Source organism: Mustelus asterias, chromosome X, assembly GCF_964213995.1.
Source record: "Mustelus asterias chromosome X, sMusAst1.hap1.1, whole genome shotgun sequence".
NCBI classification, from domain to species: Eukaryota; Metazoa; Chordata; class Chondrichthyes; order Carcharhiniformes; family Triakidae; genus Mustelus; species Mustelus asterias.
This window is the reverse complement of record NC_135834.1, coordinates 15,785,971-15,803,935: the sequence shown is the minus strand read 5'-3', so window position 1 is coordinate 15,803,935 and position 17,965 is coordinate 15,785,971. Positions and strand designations below refer to the sequence as shown.

Sequence of the window (17,965 nt, the reverse complement as noted above, 5' to 3'; positions counted from 1 at the left end):
TAAGCAGCAATGAGACTGACAGACTACAATGTTTTAATGGAGGGAGGAATGTTGGTAAGCCCTGGAACAGAACTCCTTGTTCTTCTTCAATCATGTCCTGGGATCTTTAACATTCATCTTAACCACTGACACTGGCTGACAAGACCAGAGCTTAACATCTCGACTGAAGAATGGCACTTCTGAAAACGCTTCACTCCCTCAGTGCTGCAGTGGGAATTAGCCACAATATAACGGGGAGATAATAAGTAAAATTAGAAGAGATGTAGCCAATGCTACTTGGAGAAAAATGTGATATTCCACCTTACAATAAGTTAACCTGACAATGATCAGATCCATGGCAGTAGAAATATAGTTCCATTTAATGAGATAGCTTCAAATCTTAATATTCTTTCTAACATTTATATTGCATCACGCTTACAGTTGGGATTAGCTATTACAGGATCGAATTGTTAATCTCTTCCGTTCCCTGCAGCCAAAATTGCAGCATTGCAGAGTGATTTGCTCAGTGCACTTTGCTCAAATGAGCTGCACAACTTGAAATTACGTTTGATCCAACTGGAATTGAAAAGCATTTTCAAATGTCTGTACTGTATTGGACACTCAACAAGACACTTCCAATGGACAAAATTGGAAATTGAACTCTTTGCTTGATCCCTCTACAGTAACACTCTCGAATCATTCCTCTCAGTAACTTAAACTGTGGGCAACTCCTCAGAGGGACAGTGCTCCAGTACAGGAATATTTTGTTTATTCTATTCCCTCCATTTTAACTGTTCCCAACCCACCTCCCAGTGTCAAACACAAGTCCCCTCATAGAATAATACAGCACAGAAGGAGCCATTCAGTTCTTCATGCCTGTGCTGGCTCTGTGAAAGAAAATACATACAAACATACAAATTAGGAGGAGTAGGCCAGTCGGCCTGTCGAGCTTGCTTTGCCATTCAATCAGATCATGGCTGATCTGATTGTAACTTCAACCCCCACATTCCTGTCGACCCCCGATAACCTTTCACCCCCTTCTTAATCCAGAATCTATCTCGTTCTGCCTTTTAAAAAAATTCCAAGATTCTGCTTCCACTGGCTTTTGAGGAAGAGAATTTCAGACACTCAATCCTCTGACTGAAAGCAATTCCCCTAATTGCCACCTTAAGTGACAGTGACCCCGCGTTCTATATTCTCTGACAAGAGAAAAATTCTCTCCACGTCCACCCTGTCAAGAAGCCCCCTCAGGATCGTAAAGGTTTTGATTGAGTCACCCCTCACTCTTCTAAACGCCAGCAGATACAAGCCTAGCCTGTCCAACCTTTCCTCAGAAGACAACTCGCCCATTCCTCGTATTAGTCTGGTAAACCTTCACTGAACTGTTTGTAACACATTTACATCTTTCCTTAGATAAGAAGACCAATACTGTACACATTACTCCAGATGTGGTCTCATCAGTGCCCTGTGCAACTGAAGCATAACCTCCCTACTTTTGTAATCAATTTTCCTAGCAATAAACAATAATATTTGATTAGCTTTCCTAATTACTTGCTGTACCTGTATACCAGCCTTTTGTGATTCATGCACTAGGACATCCAGATCCTTCTGCACCTCCGAGCTCTGCAATATCTTGCCATTTAGATAATAAGCTTTTTTATTCTTCCTGCCAAAATGGACAATTTCACATTTGCCCTCATTATGCTCCATTTGTCATTTTTCCCACTCACTTAAGCTATCTATATCGCTTTGTAGCCTCCTTGTGCCTTCTTCACAATTTACTTACTCACCTATCTTTGCATCTTCAGCAAATTTAACAACCATCCCTTCAGTCCCTTCATCCAAGACATTTATATAAATTGTCATTTATATAGATTGTAAAACGTTGAGGTCCCAGCACTGATCCCTGTGACACACCACTTGTCACATTCTGCCAGCCAGAAAATGACCCATTTATGCCTACTCTCTGTTTCCTATTAGCTAACCAATCTTCAATTCTCGCCAATATGTTACCCCCTACACCATGAGCTTTTATTTTATGCAATAACCTTTGATGTGACACCTTATCAAATGCCTTTGGGAAATCTAAGTACAGTACATCCACCCTTTATCCACTGCGCAGCTCAGACTCCTTCAAAGAATTCCAATAAATTGGTTAAACACGATTTCCCTTTCACAAAACCATGTTGACTCTCCTTGATTGCCTTGAATTTTTCTAAGTGCTCTGCCATAACATCTTTAATAATAACTTCAAACATTTTCCCTGTGACAGATGTTAGGCTAACTGGCCTATACTTTCCTGCTTTCTGTCTCTCTCCCTTTTTGAATAAAGGTTTATATTTGCTATTTTCCAATCTAACGGAACCTTCCCTGAATCTAGGGAATTTTGGAAAATTAAAACCAATGCACAACAATCTCATTAGCCACTTCTTTCGAAGTCTTAGGGTGAACTCCTTCTGGACCAGAGGATTTGTCAACTTGTAGACCCAACAATTTGCTCAATACCACTTCCCTGGTCATTGTAGTTTTCCTGAGTTCCTCCCACCCTTCCATTTCCTGATTTATAGCTATTTCTGGGACATTACTGGTGTCCCCTATGGTGAAGACTGATGTAAAATGCCCCTTTAATTAATCTGCCATAACCCTGATTACCAATTCCTGTGACACGCTTTCTATAGGATCAACACTCATTTTGTTAACTTTTTTAAATTGACATATCTGTAGAAATTCTTACTATCCTTCTTTATATTACTAGCTTGCTTTCTCTCGTACTCTAGTTTTTACTTCCTGAATCAATCTTTTTGTCATTTGTTGAAGCTCTTTATATTCTTTCCAATCTTCTGACCTGCCACTCGTCTTTGCACAAATGTATGCTTTTTCTTAAGTTTAAGGAAGTTTAATCCGCCTGTAACTTTTTGATTTGATCACAGATGATGGGCCCTCCCCATGGAATGTTTCTTCCTCATCGGAATGGGTCTATTCTGTGGATTCATAAATATCCCTTCAAATCTCTGCCACTGAATCTCTACTGATCTATCCCTCAAGCACATTTGCCAGTTCACTTTAGCTAGCTCTGCTTTCGTGCCTTCATAATGGCCTTTAAGTTTAAAATACTAGCCTTGGACACACTCCTCTCTCCCTCTAACGGAATGTAAAATTCAATCTGTATGGCAGCAACGGCGGGGTGTGAAAGGCTGGAGAATTCTGGCCTACATCTTCCTCAATTTGATCTCTTGCTTCATTATTCAGTTTAAAACTCTCTCTACTTCCCTAGTTATGCAGCTCGCGATAGACACCAGCCCCAGCACAGTTCAGGTGTAGACTGTCCCAACGGTACAGATCCCCACTTTTCCCAGTGCTGGTGCCAGTGCCCCACAAATCGGAACCTACTTCTCCCACATCAGTCTTTGAGTCACATTTTCATGTTTCACCTGGTTCAGATAATAATCCGGAAATGATTACCTTTGTGGCTCTGCTTTGTAATTTGCTGCATAGCTCCTCACACTGACTATGCAGAACCTCCTTTCTTGTCCTGCTTATGTTGCTAGGACATAGTCCTAGCCACTGCACATGGACCATGACCATTGGATCCTCTCCATCCTGGCACCAGGCAGGCAACAAAGCCATCTGAACTCTCGTTCCTTGCTACAGAAAACAGTGTCAATCCCCCTCACTATACTATCCCCTACTACCACTACATTCTTGTGTGCTTCCCCCACTTAAATGGCTCCCTGTACCACAGTGCCAAGGTCAGTCAGCTTATCCACCCTGCAGCCCCCACTCTCATCCAGACCAGCTAAGAGAACATCAAACCTGTTGGACAATTGCAGGGGCTGATACTCTGGGTCCCCTTATCTGCCTCACTCGCACTCTCCTATTCTTGACCACTGACCCGAGCTATCCAATTAATTCAATTTCCCTGCTCTTTCCCTTTCGCCATGTAATTCTTTTCCCTTTTGAGCATTCATGTGATTCCCTTTTTAAAGTTACAGTTGAATCTGGTCCCTTTCAGGCAGTATATTCCAGATCATCATAACTTGATGCATAAAAATAATTCTCATTTTCTCCCTGGAATTTTTTTGTCAATTATTTTAAATCTGTGCCCTCTGGTTATCGACCCTCCTGCCAGTGGAAACAGTAACAGTTTTTTGTGCAGAATGTCATGGTATGTGAGCATATGCCCAAATAAAGACATCCAGCATGGATTGCTGTGCGTCAAGGGCAGATGCCCACAATTCACCCTCATGTTCCTAATCTTAACTGAGTCAGTAAAGTGAGGCACCCAGTGAGAAAGATCCTTTTCCCAGAGAGAGACAGATAATTCGTTCTACCTTGTCCAGTGCTTTTACACTAAGTGCAACCAATGGAAGGAGGTGCAGTCTTCCTCCATCAGCCATATATTCTATAGCGTGAACAAACCCAACTCCTTTACCCAAGAACACTGTAAATCCTGGAAAATGTAGGTCTCTAATTCTGCTGTCAGTATAAAGCAGCTGGTTTTAGCAATGAAAATGGCAGAGAACCAGGTTCTGCACAACTTCTGTCTGTGAGGCCACATCTAAAAGCTGGGGGTCTAAAGCCCATTTCTGGAGACTGGCTTCCCATCCAGGAGGTGATGGGTGCACTCCCCAAAACTAACTGAAGTGCAGTGCAAATATAAAGTGTATATATAATATGACTGGTTACATTGTTCCTGTCTTGTCTGTCTGTCCTCATGGGGCGCGGGATTGTTGTTGCAGGAGCTTGAATTTTGGATGATGATCAAGCGGGAAGGTACATTTAAATCGTGTCTTATAGTAATGCTCTCGTCTTGGTTTTCTGTGCTCTACAGTATGGCATTGATGTGAAGGCCAGAGATGTGAATGGAAACACAGCCCTCTACCACGCCCGGCGAGCAGGTAGCCAGGAGTGCATGGATGTTCTGTTGCAACACGGTTGTCCCAGTGATGGCTGCATTATGACACCCAGTCTCAGCAGGAAAAGTATCAGCAGCAGTCTCGGAAGGACTGAGTCCAGGCTTCCACATTAAACAGAAGCCTTGAAGCACTGTGCTTCCACACCTTTACATTCTCAAAGGGCAGCTATTGCAGCCTCCAGACTTCCCACCACCACCCCCACCAACTCCCACCCCATTTTACTGCAGAATTTGGTGACCAGGAGGTGCAATTCATGGAAACTGGATGTTAATTTTATCACAAGCGATGATATCAATTGTCCCAAAGCCTTCTGACCAAGAGATTGAAACTACTGTTCTTCGATGCGAGAGCTGTCTCGTGTTTTAAGGCCCATTTCTTTGACTGTCTGTCCCAGGTCATATCTAGGTAACACAAAATGTCGAGTGCCACGACTTGTAGGACAGCAGTGTAGCCATAGGAGCAAGGGTTTGCCGAAGGTTTCTGCTCCTCTTGCCTGCCCTTTTATAATTCTTAAAAGAATTGAATGTTGTTTACACAAAGTGAAACCATGACGTACTGGAGTCATGGACCTGGAGTAAGTTATAGAGGCCAGTTTTCAGCTCCAAATGTTTTATATTTGACATAATTAAATTGTTGTCAGTTTTATTTTCTAACTGTTTGAATAGTGGTCCTATAAGTACCAAATGTTCCTTTGCAGTTTTATTTCCCCAGATGTGCACTTGTATTTAAATTTGTAAAAGAAATATGTGTGTAATATTGGATATTACAATATTTAGAGAAATGTGAAGACCTACAGAACATTCTTTCATACTAACCTCTGAAGTTCCAAACAAGAAATAGTTGGTGTATCATTCTTATTTTGGGGGAAATGAGGGTCACTGGAGAGATAGATGTCTCAATTGTCCTTCTTAAAAGGTTGCAGTGACACGATTTTGGCTGATGAAGCTTCATTAATGCTGTATTGTGCACAAAGCCCTTTAACCATACTGTATTCCATCATAGGGTGAAGCCAACAATCTGTAGTGGCTTGTCTAAAGTTATATTTGAAGCTGGACCTCTAATTTTGGTACAAAATGTTGTTGGACAAAAGGATTTTTTTAAAAAAAGAGAGGCTTGTACTAATATAGAGCAGCATTGATGTTCAAATGATCCCACTGTCAACAAAAGGAGCACTGTCTGACAGGAAGGTAGTGAAAGGAGATTAAAGCAGAGCATGGTATGGGGGGGTGGTAAATAAGTATGGGATTTTTAAAGAAACATTTTTTTTAAGTGAGGCACTGATGTTTAGCGCCACAGAATCAGCTACTGAGTGGAGACCAGGCCTTTCACCACAGGGAAGATAATATCAGGAAGCATTAACAAGCACTTGAGCAAAACACCTAGTCGCCACTTTCAGAGTGCATTGGTAGGTCGCTCACATGTTCCAGTTAGCATGCATGGTAAAGTGAGACTAGAAGGCGAGAGAGAAAATTTAGAGTTTAAGTTCAAAAGAAAAAATTGGTCTGTAGAAGGTGCTGCAACTTCAGCATGATGTGCAATTCCTAGTTATCCTGACAATGTCTCTTCACTCCCGTTACACCATCAGTGTAGAAAGTGTTTGGCAGCCGCCTAACTACGTCATAGTAATTCAGTAGTGACACACTGCTAGAATGGTGGGAGATACTTCGGCTTAATGTATCTGTAAAGTCTAAGTCATTGTCTCTCAAGGCTTTGCTTTTTATTCAGAAATCTAAGCAAACAGCAAAGACCCACATTTCAGGACACCACTAGAATTGAAATGAATGAGGTAGGAAATAGGATAAGTCAAGAAGTAGGGTTTAGATTCTGCCAAACTTGGGTTTTAAGTTGGGTAGGAGGAAATGCATTTACTGCCAAGTATCCAGTTTACAGTGGTGACTACAAATGAACTACCATTTGAGGTCTCGTGGCACCTACAATACTTTCCATATCACAACCCAATGGCTGGGCCATTGTACCTTCTGCATTAACACTTGCATGTTTTTTTAATGGAAAAAATATATTCCCATAGATTGTCAATGACTACTTCAATAGATCAGACAAGGCATTTTGTCAATGTTCCTTACAGTTAAAATTGAACCATTGTCTGGATGCATATATGGTAAGATCAAAAGGAAGTGTAAACATATGCAAAAAGTAGCTGTGTTTTTTCTGGATTCACTTGGTAGTTTGCCTTTGAGCAGGAAGGTTTTGTGTTCAGAACCCCCATTTCAGTGCAGTACTGAGGGAGTGCTGCATTGTCAGAGGTACCATCCTGCAGATATAAGACTTCAGATTAGGTCGAGTCTACCTGTTCTGGTGGTTCAGGTGGATATGAAAGTTCCCATGGCACAGTTTGAGGAAGAGCAGTTCTCTCCGTGTCCTGGCCAACATTCCTCCCTTAACAAACATCACCAAAAATTAGCTGGTCTTCGATTTCATTGCTGCTTCTGCAATCTTGCTGTGCGCAAAATGGCTGCCGCATTTGCTTCCATAGCAACAGTCACTGCATTTCAAAATAATTCCTGATATCTGAGTGCTTTGGGACATTTCTGAGAGATGTAATAAGGCGCAATATAGGTGCAAATCTTTTTTATGCAAATTTGCAGCCGCTTGAGGAAAGGGGAAGGAGTGGGCTGATGCTTACAGTTACAAGTCTGAATCTTGCTGTCTGACAGTAAGCACTTGGCCTGTTGTTGATTTGGCTCACACTCTTGAAGTTTCACAAAGAGCCAGAATGTGACAGTAACGATTTTATGTATATAGAGCATTACACACTAGTAGTACTGTTCTTTCAAACATTCTGGGGAATGAATTCCTCCATGTGCCATATCTAGCAAAGTCATAAACACAATGCATTTACAATTTTGCTACATGTCGCACACAGGATGATTTCCCTATCCTCCCCACTTCCTGTTGGCTTTTAGTACTTCTTGTATTGCTCATTTTAACTAGACAATCTGCTGTTTACAGTTTAGTAAAAAAAGAAATCCAAAATCTGTTTCCTTCTAGGTTAATGGTACAAGTTGTTAATGTGTTAAAATTGTGTAGAAGTTGACTACCTATTAATGGAGATTGCCTTTGGTGATTCTTTTTGATCAGTTTCAGTCACTCACTGTTTCAATGAAGTTCAACTTTTTAGTCTTCAGTCCCGTCTGTATGTGTGACTATTTACTGCCTAATAAAACTCATTGCAACTTTAATTAACAGAACCACTTTTTATTTTCAATTTTTCTCCTTTCTCTCCCAAAGGCACAAACTGGCCTTTGCTGGGATAGTTTTGCAGGTTCTGATACTCCAGTATCTCACCCAAGCAGCTGTACTTTATGTGCCAGATTAGACAGTGATGGTATTAAAGCTGAGCCTCTTCCTGCCCCTATCAAATGCCCACGCATGCACATTTTCCAGCAGGAACAGGAATCCTGGCTCATTTCATTTCTCCTACTAGCTTGCCAAAGAGCACCGACTCCAACTATAGCAGGCCTAGACCTAACTGAGGTCAGCTAACTCAGCACAGACCCTGACTCACCAAGAGTCCTGGAACCGAATGATTTTAGGATACAATATAAAATCCTCTAATTCTTGTTTCAATTCTTGTTCCATTAAAAATGTCCAGTTCCAGCAGATAGCTTATTTATTGCTTTGGTTTGCAGAAAAACAGCTTTTTTAATTGATGCTTAGAAAAAAGTGCAAATAACTAATTTTAAATAAAATGGTGTACCCATTAATTTTAATGGGTTTTCTGCTCCCCAAATTTCTCACGAATTTAGCATGTACAGTTTATCAAAACTCTATAAAGTATTACTGTTCTGTATTTCAGTAAAAACAAAAAGGACCCAGGAAGGATTTTGTGCATTTGGTCTGCCATAATGACACTAAATTCACCTTGTAAGCCACATATTATAAGATTTGTGACAAATAATCTATCACTAATCAAATACGAGCCAGGATTCTTTGATGTCATTGCCATTGCCAGTGAGAATGGAGAATGTGGTACTCAGCCAAAACTCCATTCACTGCAGCGGCACCGGAGAATCCCAGCCGCGGACAAGGTCAGAGAATCCGACCCACAGTCGTTGTACTGACCACTGCTGACAGAATAAGATGGGCCCTGCAGACTGGAGTTATACTGCTGGCTTCACAGCAGTGTATGACCAGGGAAAACTGACCTCTGCCTGCTTCCAATTGACGTTTCAGTGGGAGCAAAGAGCTGATAGGACAGATAGCTCTCCACGAGCCTCAAAAGAGTTAAAAATTAATTTTAAAACCTCTCAGGCAGTCATTGTGATCAATTAGGAGCTTTTTGCAGCTTCCCATTGAAACACAGATGGTTAGGAGCAGGAGGGGGTGATTCAACTCCATGAATCTGTTCCACCATTCAAGTAGACCATGGTTATCTTTATCTCACCTCTATTTGCCTGCTTTTACTCCATATCCCTTGATACCTTGATCTAACACAAATCCATCAGTTTCAGTCTTGACCATTTCAGTTGACCCCACAGCCTTTTGGGAACCAAAGGTCAGGTTTGCACTACCCTGTGTGCGTGGGAAAAATACGTTCTGATTTCACTCCTAACTGATTTAGCTTTAATTTCAAGATAATGTCCATTTGTTCTGGATTCCCACACCAGAGGGAAAAGCTTAGCAAATCTTTTTATCATTTTAATTCCCTGGATTGGATCATCACTCAACCTTCCAAACTTGAAGCACTGCAAGCCAAGTTTTAACTCTTCAAGCCCTGATGTCATTCTGGTGAAAATATTCTGACTTGCCTTTCTCAGATCCGACATTAAACCCCATCAGCCAGAGTATTGCCCACTCATTTAGTCTGTCTCTGCCCCTTCTCTCATCTGCGCAACTTACTATATCATCTAATTTAATGTAATTTGCAAACTTGGACATACAACTCTCTCTTCCTTCATCCAAGTCGGTAATATCATAGAAAGATACAGCTCAAAAGAAAGCCATTTGACCCATTGTGCCAATGTTGGTAAAAAGCTGAGGCTCCAGTTTAAATCCCTGGGAATGTCACTTGTCACATCCTGCCAATTCCCTTCATCACTATTCTTTGTCTCCTACCTCCCATCCAATTACCATCATGTGTCATATGGTTTTTGTTTATTCATTCATTGGGATCTGGGTGTCACTGGCTAGACCAGCAATTATTGCTCATTGCCCTTGAGAAGGTGGTGGTGAGCTGCTTTCTTGAACCGCTGCAGTCCATATTGTGTAGACACACCCACAGTGAGTTTCAGGATTTTAACCCTGCTACAGCGAAGCAGCGACTGAGATAATTCCAAGTCAGGATGGTGAGTGGCTTGGAGGGATGCTTGCCACTCCAAGTGGCCACTCCTTGTCTTTCTAGGTGGGAGCGGTTGTGGGTTTGGAAGGTTGGAAGGTGCTGTCTAAGGAACCTTGGTGAGTTCCTGCAGGGCATCTTGTAGGTGGGACACACACCTCATGGTTAACTCCATTCTTCTGCGCTTTCATTTTTGCCACTTATCTCTTGTGCAGAACCATATCTAATGCCTTCTTGAAGTTCATATTGGATATGTCAATAGACACTCCTTTCCACCATGCCAGTGACATGCTCAAAAAATTCAACTTGACCCAACTTTCACAAATCCACTTTGACTCTTTGATCAGCCCAAAAGCTCAGTCATTCTGACTTTGGTGATAAATTTCAGTAACTCCCCCAGAACTTATGTTAGATACAAATTGGTCTCCACTACGATCTCATGCTGTATATTTTATATTGCTACAAATCCAAGACAACTTCACATCAAAGCGGAATGGTTGTACTGTAACTGGTTTTGAAGTGAATGGACCTGTCTCATCACCACCATCGTGTTACAAACCATGTGACAAGTAGTTATGCTTTTGTTCTTCAGCAAATAGTCCCCTCTTTCCAGACACCCCCTTTCCCCCTCCCAATTGTTTTTTAGAAAGTCAGATTTTCATCTTGTAAGCATTTAGGGAGCTGGTTTTTAAAAAATATTTCTGTCTCAAATACAAGCTAGCTTTGCAAAACTGAAGTAATTTCATTAAGAGCATCTGTTGCAGGTATCTAAACAAAAACTTTAAAAAGGTGTTAAATAATTTTAACATTTAGAATGTAAATGCTTCTTTTGAACATTTTCTGTGTTTTGCCCACTTTGATATCAATTTGACTTTATTGGGTATATAATGCTTGCGACTAGTTTCCATTTTACTTGTGTTTACATAAAATGATTGTATGCAGTCTGTAAACTGTTTCTTAAATTGTGATTTCCCCTTGTGAATTGTGTTCCAATTCTATTGCAGTGAATTTAACTTCAAAAGTTTCAGTTGTACTTCTGTAATTGTTTTTTAAAAAAAGCATGTTCAATAGATGGAGGGGAGAAGATTCTCTCGTTCCCTAAGTTAGTCTGGACTAGTTATGAAACAGGATCTACATCTACACAGTTAGATCGGGTTTTTTGTTTAAATCGAGACCCGAGGGTTAATTTCTACTGTTGACTAATTTCAGCACATTTATTATGAACAGGTTTGTGTTAAATTTCTGTCTGCGCTATTTTACTGCTGTCATCAAGCCAAGAACAACGCCTGCTGACGCTCAATTTTGTTACAGCAAAACTGGTTCAAGCGCAGTTGCCTCTTCATCCATGCTGTGTATACTCTCAACAGAGAACTTGCTTGTTACTTATCACTAAGTCTGATGAGTCTGCCAAACTATAGGGGAAACTAGCAAAAAGCAATCAGCTCCAAGTTTTACAGTGGATTAAAGTTTAAACTGCCTTGCCTCTCAAAATATTCCAATGTGAAATCCTCTAAATAAGGTGAAGAAAAGTGAAATGGAGTGACTTGACCTTCATGCGGTTCCCTCTCTCAACTCCCCCCCGCCCCCAAGAGGTGCTATTTTCTCCCGTTGTCCATCACCTTTGCCAGTGGCACACAATGATGACTGATAGCTTAGGACTTATCATGGAGAAACCATTAGTATGAAACATACACACCCCACTTCAATGCCTTATGCCACAATATATCTGTCCTTTGTAAAGAGTGGATCTTTGAATTTACGTAGGGGGCAGGAAAGTGAACTAAATTCTCATGATGACATAACTGAGACATATGGGCATGAACTAAAAACAATCCTGGAAATAGCAGATCAGGCAGCATATCTGGAGAGAAACTGAATTAATGTTTCAGGTCATGATGACCTTTTGATCAGAACTGGTCTGGGAGGCGATGGCTAGTGGTATTATTGCTAAACTATTAATCCAGAAACTCAGCTAATGTTCTGGGGACACAGGTTTGAATCCCACTACGGCAGATGGTGGAATTTGAATTCAATAATAAATGTCTGGAATTAAGAATCTACTGATGACCATGAAACCATTGTCGATTGTCGGAAAAACCCATCTGGTTCACTACTGTCCTTTAGGGAAGGAAATCTGCCATCCTTACCCGGTCTGACCTACATGTGACTCCAGAGCCACAACAATGTGGTTGACTCTCAACTGCCCTCCCATGGGCAACTAGGATGGGCAATAAATGCTGGCCCAGCCAGCGACGCCCATGTCCCAAGAATGAATTAAAAAGAAACTAAAATGTTATTAACACTGGATCCTGGTTTATTTTCGATGTGCAGTGCGAGGCTTCCATTTGATTCCAATTTAGTACAATTGGCCAGTTTGAAACTAATACATTCTGAAGGATATTAAGTTGCTCACTCCATCACTTACATTATCTCTGTCTAATTTAAAGCTTTGAGAACTGTCAAAGTCTTTTTAATTGGCTCAAACAACACTCTCACCTCTGCCTTTGGATTTCCTGCACCATCACTTCAACTCATTCATCTTTTTAAAAGCAGACCTTGTTTATCTTAGCTAAGTGGACTTTAAAGATTTCACAGCACTGTTCAAATAATAACAGGGCCTTCCCTTGCTAACGGTTTTAAGCAATAACAAACAAAAAAAATCTGCCGTATGTGGAATGGCGCAGAATGGCTCTTTATGTTGCATTGCAAGTGGAATTCATTGTGTGAAGTGCAAACCACGTTGTGACATGGCGCTATAAAAATGCAATTCTTTTTCTTCAAGGGCAAAGGCATGCGGTGATTTTCATCTTTCGCAGCCAATGCTATTGGCATTCTCTCTCTGCCTGGACACTTTTCATTTACATCCTTCTTGAATTGGCGTTGATTTACACTGCAGCTTCCCAGAGCTGTGCCCCCAATGTTGTGTGGTGATGGTTGTGTCCCATGTGAGTTAGACTGAGGCTACCACAACACAATTTCAACCTGGGAATATACAAGACTGGAAAAGGTCATAGCCATTCTCCCAGTACCTAAGGAATATCATATCCTGCAATATCTCTCATATTTCTCTTCAATCTAATCCAGATTATAAAAGCCTGCGACGTAAACATTTCCCCCCCTTCATCTCCATTATTTTTCCTTCCCTCTTTGGAGTTTGAGGTTATGCCCCGTTGTACTTGAAGCAGCAGAATTATTTTCACCAGAGTGCCTTCCAATAAACAAAAATGGTTCCAATCTGAGCACTTGCAATCTTTTCATTGTAAGTAAGTGCACAAGGAGAATTAATCTTTCCCCTCCGCATCTCAACACACTTTGTAAATAATTAACTGCATTCGCAAGTAGTCATCACTGCAAAGAAACTTTCATTGCATTTGAACGCAGATAGCCAAACTATAAGAAGTTGCTGAAAATGATGCCTGCTATGTGTGCATGACTTGAAGCTAATGCATTGATTCCAGCAGCAAGCTTGAGCTTACCTGCTCATTTAATGGCGCACAGACTCTTGCAGTATTTAATAGCCAACAATATTTGTTCAGGGATATACCGCTAAAGGTGAAGCCCTGATTTTCCAATATTGGGAACAATGTGAACGTGATTGAATTAGTCCAATGCGTAAGTGTTTTTGCCTGAAGTACAAGACTCGATAGGCCGAATGGCCTACTTCTGTTCCGAAGTCTTATGGCCTAACAAGCCTGTTAATTTTTCAAATAATTTGCATAGGTTACGGGCACAGATAGAGCTTGCTGTAGAGACCATGGGTGCTAACAAGCTTAGCTAGAGATTGGAAAATCCAACTGGGCTGCAACTAGCCATTAAAGTTGTGGAGGGGGTAGAAAAGTGAACTTTGTTTTCATGGTGACACAGCTGAGACGTGGGGATGAAATAATAACAACAATTCTGGTAATAGTCAGCAGATCAGACAGTGTCTCTGGAGAGAAATTGAATTAATGTTTCAGGTCATGATGATCTTTGATCAGAACTGAGGTGGATATCTCTGTTCACTTTGGTTATTTGGAGGCTCTGCTGCAGAAAGAACACTGATGGTGACCTAATTTGGGGTTTAAGACTTAAGCACCACATTGAGGGAAGCTTCTGCCCATGTACATGCATTCATCAGGCCCCTTGCATTTGACTGTGAGGGAGGAAGAGGTTGCGGGTATCAGGAGGATGGCAAAGGTAAGTGTACTCACTTTGCACACTGCTTGCGGGACCCGTCAAGCACGGTACAAGTTGTGAACTGGTGGGATGGGGGATGCACCATTTCAAGTGCTGCACACAAACCATTCTCTTTGCACACATTCTTTCATTGTCTATGCTGGGTGTACACTTTTCTTGCACGTGGAGGTAGCAGATGTGGAAAAGCAAAGGGACGTTTGAATTTCCAGCCCAGAGCTCTCCTGTTGTCTGAGGGATTTGCAGTGGAATCAGCAGGCTGCATGCAGGAAGGCTCTAGGCTCCTAACAGCCATTCCCTGGTTCCCTCCCTGAATGTTTCCCCTTCCAAAAATGCTGCCTTGTGCACTGCCACTCACTGATGGCATCATGGCCACTTCCTGAATAATATCACCGAATGACATAATAGTGACCATTCGCAGTGTGTTAATCCTTTCTTGACATGTAAACCGAGGTTAATATGAACATAGAACATAGAACAGTACAGCTAGAACAGGCCCTTCGGCCCACGATGTTGTGCCGAGCTTTATCTGAAACCAAGATCAAGCTATCCCATTCCCTATCATCCTGGTGTGCTCCATGTGCCTATCCAATAACCGCTTAAATGTTCCCAAAGTGTCTGACTCCACTATCACTGCAGGCAGTCCATTCCACACCCCAACCACTCTCTGCGTAAAGAACCTACCTCTGATATCCTTCCTGTATCTCGCACCACGAACCCTATAGTTATGCCCCCTTGTAATAGCTCCATCCACCCGAGGAAATAGTCTTTGAACGTTCACTCTATCTATCCCCTTCATCATTTTATAAACCTCTATTAAGTCTCCCCTCAGCATCCTCCGCTCCAGAGAGAACAGCCCTAGCTCCCTCAACCTTTCCTCATAAGACCTACCCTCCAAACCAGGCAGCATCCTGGTAAATCTCCTCTGCACTCTTTCCAGCGCTTCCACATCCTTCTTATAGTGAGGTGACCAGAACTGCACACAATACTCCAAATGTGGTCTCACCAAGGTCCTGTACAGTTGCAGCATAACCCCACGGCTCTTAAACTCCAACCCCCTGTTAATAAAAGCTAACACACTATAGGCCTTCTTCACAGCTCTATCCACTTGAGTGGCAACCTTTAGAGATCTGTGGATATGAACCCCAAGATCTCTCTGTTCCTCCAAAGTCTTCAGAACCCTACCTTTGACCCTGTAATCCACATTTAAATTAGTCCTACCAAAATGAATCACCTCACATTTATCAGGGTTAAACTCCATTTGCCATTTTTCAGCCCAGCTTTGCATCCTATCTCTGTCTCTTTGCAGCCTGCAACAGCCCTCCACCTCATCCACTACTCCACCAATCTTGGTGTCATCAGCAAATTTACTGATCCACCCTTCAGCCACCTCCTCTAAGTCATTAATAAAAATCACAAAGAGCAGAGGACCAAGCACTGATCCCTGCGGCACTCCGCTAGCAACCTGCCTCCGATCCGAAAATTTTCCATCCACCACCACCCTCTGTCTTCGATCAGACAGCCAGTTACCTATCCAATCGGCCAACTTTCCCTCTATCCCACACCTCCTCACTTTCATCATAAGCCGACCATGGGGGACCTTATCAAACGCCTTACTAAAATCCATGTATATGACATCAACTGCCCTACCTTCATCAACACACTTAGTTACCTCCTCAAAAAATTCTATCAAATTTGTGAGGCACGACTTGCCCTTCACGAATCCGTGCTGACTATCCCGGATTAATCCGCATCTTTCTAAATGGTCATAAATCCCATCTCTAAGGACCTTTTCCATCAATTTACCAACCACCGAAGTAAGACTAACCGGTCTATAATTACCAGGGTCATTTCTATTCCCTTTCTTAAACAGAGGAACAACATTCGCCATTCTCCAGTCCTCTGGCACCATCCCCGTGGACAGCGAGGACCCAAAGATCAAAGCCAAAGGCTCTGCAATCTCATCCCTTGCCTCCCAAAGAATCCTAGGATACATTTCATCAGGCCCAGGGGACTTATCGACCTTCAGTTTATTCAAAACTGCCAGGACATCCTCCCTCCGAACATCTATTTCCTCCAGCCTATTAGCCTGTAACACCTTCTCTTCCTCAAAAACATGGCCCCTCTCCTTGGTGAACACTGAAGAAAAGTATTCATTCATCACCTCGCCTATCTCTACTGACTCCATACACAAGTTCCCACTACTGTCCTTGACCGGCCCTAACCTCACCCTGGTCATTCTTTTATTCCTCACATAAGAGTAAAAAGCCTTGGGGTTTTCCTTGATCCGACCCGCCAAGGACTTCTCATGTCCCCTCCTAGCTCTCCTCAGCCCCTTTTTCAGCTCATTCCTTGCTAACTTGTAACCCTCAATCGAGCCATCTGAACTTTGTTTCCTCATCCCTACATAAGCTTCCCTCTTCCTTTTCACAAGACATTCCACCTCTTTCGTGAACCATGGTTCCCTCACTCGGCCATTTCCTCCCTGCCTGACAGGGACATACCTATCAAGGACATCCAGTATTTGTTCCTTGAAAAAGTTCCACTTTTCATTAGTGCCTTTCCCTGACAGTTTCTGTTCCCAACTTATGCCCCCTAATTCTTGCCTTATCGCATCATAATTACCTCTCCCCCAATTGTAAACCTTGCCCTGCCGTACGGCCCTATCCCTCTCCATTGCAATAACAAAAGACACCAAATTGTGGTCACTAGCTCCAAAGTGCTCTCCCACAACCAAATCTAACACTTGGCCCGGTTCATTTCCCAGTACCAAATCCAATGTGGCCTCACCTCTTGTCGGCCTATCCATATATTGTGTCAGGAAACCCTCCTGCACACACTGCACAAAAACTGCCCCATCCGAACTATTTGACCTACAAAGGTTCCAATCAATATTTGGAAAGTTAAAGTCCCCCATGACAACTACCCTGTGACCCCCACACATATCCATAATCTGCTTAGCAATTTCTTCCTCCACATCTCTATTACTATTTGGGGGCCTATAGTAAACTCCTAACAACGTGACCGCTCCTTTCCTATTTCTAACCTCAGCCCATATTACCTCAGTGTGCAGATCCCCCTCAAAGTGCCTTTCCGCAGCCGTTAAACTATCCTTGATTAACAATGCCACTCCTCCACCTCTTTTACCAGCTTCCCTACACTTAGTGAAACATCTATACCCCGGAACGTCCAACAACCATTCCTGTCCTTGTTCTACCCACGTCTCCGTAATGGCCACAACATCGTAGTCCCAAGTACCAATCCACGCCCCAAGTTCATCTACCTTGTTCCGGATGCTCCTTGCATTGAAGTAGACATACTTCAACCCACCTTCCTGTCTACCGGTACCCACCCTTGACCCTGATACCTTCCCCAATACCTCACTACCCTCACTGACTTCTGGACTACAACTCCTTTTCCCACTCCCCTGACAAATTAGTTTAAACCCCCCTGAAGAGCCGTAACAAATTTCCCTCCTAGGATATTATTGCCCCTCTGGTTCAGGTGCACCCCGTCCTGTTTGTACAGGTCCCACCTTCCCCAGAATGTGTTCCAATTATCCACATATCTGAAACCCTCCCTCCTACACCATCCCTGCAAC

At 42.4% G+C, this 17,965-nt stretch overlaps 2 protein-coding genes across 3 annotated transcripts in view; both read left to right on the top strand.

The window, feature by feature from the left end:
* The window catches only part of LOC144482008 (arf-GAP with GTPase, ANK repeat and PH domain-containing protein 1-like), a 182,168-nt gene extending 174,075 nt beyond the window's left edge, over positions 1–8,093 (top strand). For both annotated transcript variants that reach the window (XM_078201258.1, XM_078201259.1), the window contains exon 18: positions 4,811–8,093. In XM_078201258.1, the coding sequence (XP_078057384.1) occupies positions 4,811–5,008 (198 nt within the window). In that variant the 3' untranslated portion in view covers positions 5,009–8,093. The remainder of the gene's footprint in view (positions 1–4,810) is intronic.
* The window catches only part of prim1 (DNA primase subunit 1), a 728,932-nt gene that overhangs the window by 539,728 nt on the left and 171,239 nt on the right, over positions 1–17,965 (top strand). The gene's annotated exons all lie outside the window — the stretch shown is intronic.